At 44.0% G+C, this 12447-nt stretch overlaps 1 protein-coding gene across 1 annotated transcript in view; it reads left to right on the top strand.

The window, feature by feature from the left end:
* The window catches only part of FREM2 (FRAS1 related extracellular matrix 2), a 215779-nt gene that overhangs the window by 106764 nt on the left and 96568 nt on the right, over positions 1-12447 (top strand). Inside the window, exon 3 of the mRNA XM_065415604.1 lies at positions 9751-9897. Within this exon, the coding sequence (XP_065271676.1) occupies positions 9751-9897 (147 nt within the window). The remainder of the gene's footprint in view (positions 1-9750; positions 9898-12447) is intronic.

The raw sequence follows: 12447 nt of genomic DNA, 5'->3' as shown, positions 1-12447 counted from the left end.
CTCCTGCAGTCCAATAAAATATATTTTCTTTACAAGTTTTATATAAAAATCTTAAATGACAATAGTTCTCGAGTCAATTCTCTGCACAGTTTAGCCATCAGTTATCCCTACAAACCTTGCCCGTCAGCAGTGCCTTGTAGGAGGGGAGCCAGACTGCATACTCTCACAGGAGCAAATAGGCCCATCAGTCTGTTGATAAGAGGACATCTTTGTTCCCAGTGCTAGATATATATTTTTCCCACGACCATGCTGATCACTGCTTTAATCTTTCTCTGGAAATGAAGGGCCGAGGCAGAGTAATGGCAAACAGACTCCACCATGTTGACTCACTCAATATTGATGGGTTCTGAACTTCTGTCTGAAAGTCACAATACCTATATTTACAATCTGATATTATGTTGCCCTTTCACCCAGGATAATCTGTAGCAGATGGAGGTAAACTGTACATCAGAAAATAAAACTCTGCTATATCTTATCATCATCATTTTAATCTGTTTGGGTGGGGTTTTTTGTGCTTGTTATACAAATAAATAAGCATGTGCAACCAGTACATAGCTCTCTGCCAGTGATACATCTGTTACCTCCGTGCAACTCTTATCTTTCCATCTGACAAAAACGTGTTCTTATGTAGGCCTTTAAAGTGCCATCTGTTTACAGATGTTTCTTCTGAAACATTTATTTTAGAGTAGATTAAGCTCTGTCTGTCTGGTTTGTCTTTTTTTTTATAGTGCCTGTCTTCACCATATCTAAGTGCTATGTTCTTCCGATTGTGTAAACTCCAGAAGGCCATGTAAAGTAGGTGCATTTGAGTGTGACTGGTGCTAGGAATAGGTCCATACCTAGCTTGCGGGCTTATATTATACAGATGCTTGGAGTCGAATGGGAAGGAAGGCATGTGAATGAGTTCCTCTTTCCAACTCTGGATCCTGTTCCTCTTTTTCATACTTGCCTGGTCACAAAAGTAGAGTACTCATGATGAACAATATAAGCATTATCCACACAGGAATGGGAGGAAGGGTGTTGTAGAGGCTCTTTCAGTGATGAGTGTGTGGGTATGATCTTCAACTTGATGGCCATGTCATCAACACATAGAGCTGCCATCCAGGAATGCCATCTCAATCCATATTGACCATTCAGTCTTCCCACTGGGGTGGCACTGCCATGCTGGACTTCACTTGCAGTGTCTGAAGGCATGGCAGTCAGGCTCTGCAGCGTCCCAGACCATTCCTGGGAAGTTGTGCTGCTGCTGCTGCTTTACTAGGGACCTTCCCCACTCAGGATTTCAGTTTGCTTCCATGGGTGTGGTACTCAGTTGTGCCATAGGGTTGCTTCTTGTGCCATGTCACAGACACTGTTAGGCCTGGTCTACACTAGGAGTTTATGTCGAATTTAGCGCCGTTACATCGAATTAACTCTGCACCCGTCCACACCATGAAGCTATTTAGTTCGACATAGAGGTCTCTTAAATTCGACTTCTGTACTCCTCCCCAACGAGGGGAGTAGCGCTAAATTCGACATGGCCATGTCGAATTAGGCTAGGTGTGGATGGAAATCGATGCTAATAGCTCCGGGAGCTATCCCACAGTGCACCACTCTGTTGACGCTCTGGACAGCAGTGCGAGCTCGGATGCTCTGACCAGCCATACAGGAAAAGCCCCGGGAAAATTTGAATTCCTTTTCCTGTCTGGGCAGTTTGAATCTCATTTCCTGTTTGGACATCGTGGCGAGCTCAGCAGCACTGGCAACGATGCAGAGCTCTCCAGCAGAGATGGCCGTGCAATCTCAGAATAGAAAGAGGGCCCCAGCATGGACTGATCGGGAAGTGTTGGATCTGATCGCTGTGTGGGGCGATGAGTCCGTGCTTTCCGAGCTGCGCTCCAAAAGACGGAATGCAAAGATCTATGAGAAGATCTCTAAAACCATGGCAGAGAGAGGATACAGCCGGGATGCAACGCAGTGCCGCGTGAAAATCAAGGAGCTGAGACAAGGCTACCAGAAGACCAAAGAGGCAAACGGATGCTCCGGATCCCAGCCCCAGACATCCCGTTTCTACGAGGCACTGCATTCCATCCTAGGTGCGGCCGCCACCACTACCCCACCACTGACTGTGGACTCTGAGGATGGGATATTGTCAACGGCCGCTTCCTCGGACATGTTAGCGGACGGGGAAGATGAGGGAGAAGATGAGGAGGACGAGGCAGTCGACATCGCTTACAAGGCTGATTTCCCCGACAGCCAGGAGCTCTTCATCACCCTTACAGAGATCCCCTACCAACCATCCCCAGCCGTTAACCTGGACACGGAATCAGGGGAAGGATCAGTCAGTAAGTGTTTAAAACATCTAAACATTTATTTTTAACAGAACAGGAATATTAACAATATTAACAATGGGTTTTGCATGATTACTTTGCCCTAGGCGCTTAACGGTTCAGTCCCTGGCAGTGCAGCTAAAAAAAATCTAACAATGTCCGGTTTAGCATGATTGTTCTGCCCAAGCTGCTCTACTGTTTAGTCCCTGCCAGTGCAGCTACAGTAAAATCCAGTCTATATGTCCGGGGATAGAGCAGAAATCCTCCATGGACATCTCCACGAAGCTCTCCTGGAGGTAATTGGAAAGCCTTTGCATCAGGTTCCTGGGGAGAGCGGCCTTATTGGGTCCTCCGTAGTAGCAAACATTTCCGCGCCAGGAGACAAGCAAGTACTCCGGGATCATTGCCCTGCAGAGCATGGCGGCATACGGCCCTGGTCTTTGCAGGCTTTCCCGAAGCATCCTTTCTTTTTCCGTCTCTGAAATCCTCATCAGAGTGATGTCGCTCATGGTGACCTGCTTTGAATTAGGTAGGGGAATGTTAGTATTGGGACTGCTTGCCTGTTCCTTTACAGAACTGTAACCGGCGGTTTACAGCCACGCGGTGGAGGCGGGAGAGGGGCAGCATACAGGGATCTTTCCCTGGGACAGCCGCGAGGGGGTGGGACAGGGGCAGAGTTCATGCTTGCCGGATTGCTGGCAGCAGGGACTGGCATTGCTTTCAATGTGAAAGGAGGCCAGTGCTACTATTAAAGTTTTAAGCAGCCACAAGTCTACGGCTTACCATGTCGGCGTGCTACACAAATTCCGGTGTCCTGCACCGCTTCTCTGATGTGCACTGCAAGACCCCAGGCACTGAATGCGAAGGCCGAAAATTCGACCTTGTCCTGAGTGCGCATGTGATAGGTGCTGTGCATGGTCTTGTTCACAGAGAAAGACTATGTTCTTTGTTCACAACGAAATTTATCTTTCTGAGGAATTCACTCCCTTTTTCCCATTCCCACAGCTGCGACTGTCTCCCAACCCAGCCTGGCATCACACTCCCAGAGGTTAGCGCAGATTAGGCGTAGGAAGAAGAGGACACGGGAGGACATGTTCTCGGAACTTATGGGCTGCTCCCGAGCCCAGGCAGCCCAGCAGACCCAGTGGAGGGAGAACTTGTCCCAAATGCACCGATCACACATGGAACGGGAGGAGAGGTGGCGGCAGGAAGACCAGAAGGTGACTCAAACGCTGCTTGGACTAATGAGGGAGCAAACGGACATGCTCCGGCGCCTTGTGGATGTTCTGCAGGACCGGACGCAGGAGGACAGAGCCCCGCTGCAGTCTATCTCTAACCGCCCTCCCCCGCCACCAAGTCCCATACCCCCCTCACCCAAAGTCCAAAGAAGGAGGGGCGGCAGAGTCCGTGAAAACTCTCACTCCACCCCTGCAGACTGCTCTACTACTAGAAGGCTCTCATTCCCCAAAATTTGACAAGTCCTTTCCTTCCCGCCTCACCCAAGCCCCCGTCCAAGTTTCACCCCCCAGTTTCATGTGTAGTTGCTAATAAAAAATACGTTTCTGTTAATTACTGTTTCCATCATGTTCTTTTAGAGGAGAGTCTGTCTGAAGGGGGGGAAGGGGGTTGGTAATTGGACAGGACAGTCACCTTTACCAGGGTACAGAGGCGGGGGCAGGTTCAGCAGCAGGGCACACACACGTTGCAGTCACTAGTTACCCTGGTCAGTCTGGGAGGTGGTTTTAGTGTTCTGTGGTGGGTGGGGGGTGCTCTGTGACTTTGTGGCAGGGGAGGGCAGTTACTGAGCTTATGCAGCGGTCCTTATCCTGGATCACAGAGCCACGCAGCAGGGGATCTGTAACCGTCCTCCCCCTGCCACAAAGTCACATAGCCCCCCCACACACAGAGTCCCGAACAGGAGGGGTGGCAGGCTCCGTTGAAACCACCAGTCCACCACTGCGGAGCCTGTCAATACTGGAGTTTAGAAGCGTCATTTGCATCACTACACTACACCCGCTCCCCACCACAGTCTGCGTCCCAGTTTCAACACTTTCCCACGAAAACAGTAATAAAGAAAACGGTGTTCATTAACAAAATTCAAGTGATTTTATTTTTAAACGTGGGTTTAAGGGGGGGAACGGGGTATGTAACTGGAGAGGATACTGAACATTTAGTGGGTAAAGAAACGGGGGCAGGTTCAGCTTCTCTGTACACAAACTGAAAAGTCACAGGTTACCCTGCTCACTCAGGAACCTAGCTTTCAAAGCCTCCCGGATGCACAGCGTGTCCCGCTGGGCTCTTCTAATCGCCCGGCTGTCTGGCTGGGCGTAATCAGCAGCCAGGCTATTTGCCTCAACCTCCCACCCCGCCATAAAGGTCTCCCCCTTGCTCTCACAGAGATTGTGGAGCACACAGCAAGCTGCAATAACAATGGGGATATTGGTTTCGCTGAGATCACAGCGAGTCAGTAAGCTTCTCCATCTCCCCTTGAGACAGCCAAAAGCACACTCCACCACCATTCTGCACTTGCTCAGCCGGTAGTTGAAGAGTTCTTTTTCAGAGTCCAGGGCGCCAGTATAGGGCTTCATGAGCCAGGGCATTAGCGGGTAGGCTGGGTCCCCGAGGATGACTATAGGCATCTCCACATCCCCAAGAGTTATTTTGTGGTCCGGGAAGTAAATACCTTCCTGCAGCCGTCTAAACAGACCTGAGTTCCTGAAAACACGAGCGTCATGAACCTTGCCCGGCCATCCGACGTTGATGTTTGTAAAACGTCCCCTATGGTCCACCAGTGCTTGCAGCACCATTGAAAAGTAGCCCTTTCGGTTGATGTACTGGCTGGCCTGGTGGTCCGGTCCCAGGATAGGGATGTGAGTTCCATCTATAGCCCCACTGCAGTTTGGGAATCCCATCTCGGCGAAGCCATCTATGATGACCTGCGCGTTTCCCAGGGTCACTACCTTTGAGAGCAGTACCTCAACGATTGCGTTGGCTACTTGCATCACAACAACCCCCATAGTAGATTTGCCCACGCCAAAGTGGTTCGCGACTGACCGGTAGCTGTCTGGCGTTGCAAGCTTCCAGAGGGCTATGGCTACTCGCTTCTGGACAGTCAGGGCTGCTCGCATCCGGGTGTCATTGCGCTTCAGGGCAGGGGACAGCAACTCACAAAGTTCCATGAAAGTCCCCTTCCGCATGCGAAAGTTTTGCAGCCACTGTGATTCATCCCAGACCTGCAGCACTATGCGGTCCCACCAGTCCGTGCTTGTTTCCCGGGCCCAGAATCGCCGTTCCACAACATCAACATGACCCATTGCCACCGTGATGTCCTTGGTGCTGGGTCCCATGCTTTCTGACAGGTCTGTGCTACTCTCAGACTTCAGGTCCTCACCGCGGTGCCATAGCCTCCTCGCCTGATTTCTCTGCATCTGCCTCTGGGAAAGGTGGATGATAAGCTGCGAGGTGTTGACAACGGCCACAACTGCAGCGATGGTCGCAGCGGGCTCCATGCTCGCAGTGCTGTGGCGTCCGCGCTGTCACTGACCAGAAAAGTGCGCGAACTGATTTCCCGCCGGTGCTTTCAGGGAGGGAGGGCGGTAGTGACGGACGGATGACGACAGTTACCCAAAAGCACCCTCGACACATTTTTTTACCCAGAAGGCATTGGCGGCTCGACCCAGAATTCCAATGGGCAGCGGGGACTGCGGGAACTGTGGGATAGCTGCCCACAGTGCACCGCTTCCTATGTCGACGCTTTCCCCGTTAGTGTGGACTCACAAAGTCGAATTACTGTCCTTAGTGTGGACACACACGTTCGACTTTGCAATATCGATTCCACATATTCGATTTAAGTAAAATCGAACTACTCTCGTAGTGTAGACATACCCTTAGGGACAGCACTTGATCTATATGTGTAGTCATTTAAATTTCAAAAAATCCAAGCCGGCAGGGTGATTCAGTTTGGGGGCTTAATCAATAGAATATATAAATTGAAAGCCTTAGAGGAAGAAAATCATTGCTGAATCTAGTATACATGCATGTGTTTTCCCAAAGTGATTCATGGGAATGACAATAACCATCTGCAGTGCTCTAAATCACCTTACATTACGAAGATAAATCATGCTTTTATGATTAAGTTTACAGTTATAATTTCATATGCTTTTGGAGAGTATCCCACCTATCAGGAAGACATAACACTGGTCTACAATTTTTGAGAAGTCGTATGCTTCAGAGATAAAATGTGCTATTTATTATGTATTTTGATGTGCTGAATTCAAATATGACAATTAAAACAACTGATTGGCTACTGTTTCTAAGATATTTAAGTTTTTACATTTTAGGTCTATGTATATTATGTAGATAGTAGAGTTTTAATCATAAATTGTAAACCTAGGTCTTTTCATGTGTTTATGGTTGCTTTACATGATAATATTTCACCTGTCCTGTTTATGTAACACTTTAAAAATCAGCAAAAGGGTTATATAACTAAAATTTATTATGAAACAAAAGGCAAAAAACTATTATGTACATAGTTTAGTCCTATTCACTGTCTACTCAGCGCTTCTTGGCTTATCTCTTGTATTCATTAAATGGAGCATCTCTTGTCACTGTCCAGCAATAGTCTGCAAGCGTTGATGGGCTCCATTTGCCCTGATAGCGTTTCTCCATTGTTGCAATGTCCTGGTGAAATCGCTCGCCGTGCTCGTCGCTCACTTCTCCGCAGTTCGGTGGAAAAAAATCTAGATGAGAGTGCAAAAAATGTATCTTTAGTGACATGTTGCAACCAAGGCTTTTGTATGCCTTGAGGAGGTTTTCCACCAACAACCTGTAGTTGTCTGCCTTGTTGTTTCCGAGAAAATTTACTGCCACTAACTGGAAGGCTTTCCATGCCGTCTTTTCCTTGCCACGCAGTGCATGGTCAAATGCATCATCTCGAAGAAGTTCACGAATCTGAGGACCAACAAAGACACCTTCCTTTAGCTTAGCTTCACTTAACCTTGGAAATTTTCCACGGAGGTACCTGAAAGCTGCTTGTGTTTTGTCAATGGCCTTGACAAAGTTCTTCATCAGACCCAGCTTGATGTGTAAGGGTGGTAACAAAATCTTCCTTGATTCAACAAGTGGTGGATGCTGAACACTTTTCCTCCCAGGCTCCAATGACTGTCGGAGTGGCCAATCTTTCTTGATGTAGTGGGAATCTCTTGCACGACTATCCCATTCGCAGAGAAAACAGCAGTACTTTGTGTATCCAGTCTGCAGACCAAGCAAGAGAGCAACAACCTTCAAATCGCCACAAAGCTGCCACTGATGTTGGTCATAGTTTATGCACCTCAAAAGTTGTTTCATGTTGTCATAGGTTTCCTTCATATGGACTGCATGACCAACTGGAATTGATGGCAAAACATTGCCATTATGCAGTAAAACAGCTTTAAGACTCGTCTTCGATGAATCAATGAACAGTCTCCACTCATCTGGATCGTGAACGATGTTGAGGGCTGCCATCACACCATCGATGTTGTTGCAGGCTACAAGATCACCTTCCATGAAGAAGAATGGGACAAGATCCTTTGGACGGTCACGAAACATGGAAACCCTAACATCACCTGCCAGGAGATTCCACTGCTGTAGTCTGGAGCCCAACAGCTCTGCCTTACTCTTAGGTAGTTCCAAATCCCTGACAAGGTCATTCAGTTCACCTTGTGTTATGAGGTGTGGTTCAGAGGAGGAGGATGGGAGAAAATGTGGGTCCTGTGACATTGATGGTTCAGGACCAGAAGTTTCATCCTCTTCCTCTTCCTCGTCTGACTCAAGTGAGAATGATTCTGGTGCATCAGGAAGCGGCAGTCCTTCTCCGTGGGGTACTGGGCGTATAGCTGATGGAATGTTTGGATAATGCACAGTCCACTTTTTCTTCTTTGACACACCTTTCCCAACTGGAGGCACCATGCAGAAGTAACAATTGCTGGTATGATCTGTTGGCTCTCTCCAAATCATTGGCACTGCAAAAGGCATAGATTTCCTTTTCCTGTTCAACCACTGGTGAAGATTTATTGCACAAGTGTTGCAGCATATGTGTGGGGCCCACCTCTTGTCCTGATCTCCAATTTTGCAGCCAAAATAAAGGTGATAGGCTTTCTTAACCATAGTGGTTATACTGCGCTTTTGTGATGCAAAAGTCACTTCACCACAAACATAGCAGAAGTTATCTGCACTGTTCACACAAGTACGAGGCATCTCTGCTCACTTTGGCTAAACAGAAATGTGTCCCTTTGCAAAATCAAACACTGACAAATAAGAGAGCACGGCACTATATGATTTCTAGAGCTGATATAGGGCAATTTGTTCAGCAGAGTGATGTAAGCTTCGTTATGATTGCATCATCCATGACTTCTAGGAATAACATGATGCAATTCATATCATGTATTACGCAATACCAGCTTCAGATTGCATCACATTGTTTTGCCTAAAAAGCAAGTACTGTCCAAACCCAGTCATAGATTTATTCATAGATCCAGTCAAAGATGTATTTTAGTCATTTCTGGTTTAAATTGAGATCCCTTCCCTTTATAACTCACTTATCCTCTGCCATTCCAAAGTCAAGGGTTGTATATACTGACCCAATAGCATATCTTAAAAACTAGAGCCAATCAACAATTTTAAGCATCATTTTCATTCTCAGTGACCCAGAATTAGTAAAGTTTGACTACATTTATTTCAGAAGCATTTTGGCTGTAGAGCAGTGTAATCTTTCTCAAACCATTTGCTAATAAGATGTGAAAGCTGTGTCATAAATATGTTATGTAACACATACCTGACATATAATCGCTGAGCCAGAAAGACACTGGATCACTGAACAAAACAATGATCTTTCAGAGCACGCTGTATGGGTAAAGATTAATTTCCCAAGTAACCGGAATTAGTCTCTTTGCAATTGTGGAGTGATGTGTCAGAAGTTGTATTTAATTTTGCTGTAGCAGTTTGAATGATTGCAGGTATCATCTCCGATTTCTTAAGATAATACGTGCCTTCCTTTGCTTGAGGCACTCTGATCATATCTCAGAAGTTCCACATGATATCCTGTGTAATGTGTGTTTTGGAAATACAAACTCAGACTTGGAAAGTTTTGGGTCATTCATTCATTTGTTTTAAATACAGGGAACTCAAGCATTATTTTGATGAAAACTCAAAATGGATTAATTGATCCATATCCTAGTTGTAATGTGACCTGTTTATATGCATCCAGCATAGAATTTGTTTCTGTGTATATGAAATATGTCATAGACTACTTGATTATTAGTTTTTTCTTACTGTTAAACCTCCACGATGTTAGGAATTTGAATTTACAGCTGAAACATATGGCTTAGATAGGATACATTAATTTGCTTCACTGAAAAAATAAAGGCAAGGTGAATAAGCATTTCTTTTTCATTTTGTTTTACAGGAGGCAATAAGCTGAAGAGCCAGCATTTTCGTTTGAACTGGGCCTGGATCTCTTTAGAGAAGGAATATTATTTGGTAAATGAAGACTCTAAATATCTAGATGTTGTTCTTAAGCGGAGAGGTTACCTGGGAGAAACCTCTTTTATTAGTAAGTTCCAATCCTATAAATTACTTCTGAGTCATAGACCAACAAGATTAGCAAAATGTGTTACAGTATGTTATCTTGGTACTGTTTGGTACTCATCCAACTAGGTACACTAGAATGCATATTTATTAGACAAGGTTCTTTTGTTCAAATAATTGTATGATTCATTTAAACTAAGGCACAAAATCAAATTACAAATCAGTTACTGATAGTTTTATGTCCTCTTCGAGTCAAAAATCAATCTTTAGTAGGAATTTCCTTTTCAACAGTAACCACATTGGTTCTTTCATCTGTACATTTTCTGGTTTCTGCAGCAACTCATCGCTGGTTATAGCTGCCATGGACCCAATCCTTCTCTTTGAATTCAAATGTAGAAATTCTATTTGCTTGAATGGGAGCAAAATAAGGCCATATATCTTTACAAGCAAATTAGGTTAACAGGGTTGAAATTGGAGCTCTGAAAGGGCCCCCTTGACCCTAATTAGTTCCCCAAACTTTTTCATATGAAGTATCCTTTTAATTAAAAAAATACTAAATTTGATCCATTATACACTGAAAACTAAAAATGCTTAAACTAAAGAATGTGCAATAAAAATGGTGGTTTCATAAATTTGTACATTTTTGCATATTTATCTGTGTTGTGTTTAGCACACCTGTAGAAAATACCTCATTTATAGATTGCGGCCAAATATCCATTAGCCCACTGAACGGAGCTGTGATTTCTGACTCTGGGATGAATTTTTATGGAACTTACTTGGAACATTTGGCTCAAGTTAGTATGTACAGGGTCTGTCACTCAGAGTGCCAGAAGAATGAAAAGAACAAATTTACCCTTTTGCAATTCCATTTGATACATAATATTTCCAAAGAATTGGCCATGGTGCAGCATCAGAGAGTATAAATTATGTGTTGTATCTACTCATAATTTTCCTTGACCTTTGTCATTACAAGACTGAGAGTGTCAAATGCAAAGATTTGAGGGGGAAGTTTCTCTAGCTGACTTAATGCTCAATATAAAACAGCAACAGTTATCATCATCAGTCCCAGGCTGTGAAACACTTTCTTTTAGGGATGGGGCAGTTGGGCTGATGGTTAGGGAGAGGGCTTGTATTGTCATAAACCAGGAGGACACTTTAGGAGAGGTGAGGACGGAAGGGTAATTATCTCTTCCATTATCAAGTGGAATATATATATGGAGAGAAAATATTTTGGGTATGTCAATTTAATACACATGAACAGATTGGAAGCCAGACAAAAATGTGGAATGTGATCAGTTTATTTTTTAAAAAAGTTGCACTCTGATTTTAGTCGTTTTAGTCCCCAGTTATGCTGCTTATGAACAGTTATCAACAGTCGTCTTTTAAGCAAGGCCTTAAAACTAAAGGAGAACCTGAAAAGGTTCTAGTTTGTAAATGCTCTAAAGTTTTCTGAGACAGAAAAGTTTAGACAAATGGACAAAAAGAGTTTGCTAGGGAATATTAATTGGAATACAATAAAAATATTTTAATTACATAGATTTTAGTTTTTGAACTGGACTATAAAATATATTTCAGAAGCTTGGTGGTTGGTCAGATTTTCCAGCACTGAATTTTTATCAATACTTTTTGAGACCAGTTCAGCACTTCTTTGTCAGGTAGAACATGTATTGAAGTCAATGGGAACTTTGCTTGATTTAAGGCTACAGAATTTTATCCTTTGTTATTGACTGGACAAAATATTCAAAAGCACCTAAGTGACCAAGGGCCGGATTTTCGAAGGTATTTTCAAAGATGCATATAGACACCTAGTGAGATTTTCAAAAGTTCCTAAGGGGAGTTATGCACCTAACATGCTGAGGTGCTTTTGAAAATCCCACTAGACACCAATTAGCATCATTAGGTGCCTAAATACCTCTACAAATCTGTCTCTTCAGTGCTTTTGTAAATGTTACTCTTTGTCTCACACATGCATATGAACATACACTTTATAGACTAAGTCTGTTTACTAGTGGAAAGGAACTGTCAAACTGGGATCAGAAAGCTTTTTAACCATCCTTACAATTACTTGCATCTGCAGTTGTGTTTTGCATGAATTCATATGTTATTGAGTAGCCTTATTTGGTTAACCACAGCTAAACAGGTAAGTTTAATTAATAAACTCAATTACTGAAACTTTTCAAACAACTTGCAACTTGAAACTAACTTTTGTAATAGTTACAATTTGTGGAATTTGCCAAATACCTTCAAGGATAATGGTTAACAATACCTTTTTTATACAGAATTATTTCCATACATAGGAATTCCATCCCACAACAGCTGTACTTCAGCTAATTTCTAGTGTGCTACCCCTATGGGTGATTAACCACAACATGTTATTTAACAACTGGGAAATAAAAGCATTCCATTTGTAGCCTGCTCATCCTCATCAGTCATAATAACAAACTGCAGTAGGATTGAGAATTTAGCAGAATCTATATTTTCTAAGATGTATTGTGTACTGTAGCATTTCAAGAAAATCCGCAGGTTGTCCATTGCTTTCCATTTTTATTCTATATCTGTATCTGTTTTTATCCAA

Source organism: Emys orbicularis, chromosome 1 (assembly GCF_028017835.1).
Source record: "Emys orbicularis isolate rEmyOrb1 chromosome 1, rEmyOrb1.hap1, whole genome shotgun sequence".
NCBI classification, from domain to species: domain Eukaryota; kingdom Metazoa; phylum Chordata; order Testudines; family Emydidae; genus Emys; species Emys orbicularis.
Note: the sequence above shows the minus strand (reverse complement) of the source record. Positions and strands in the feature narration are given on the sequence as shown.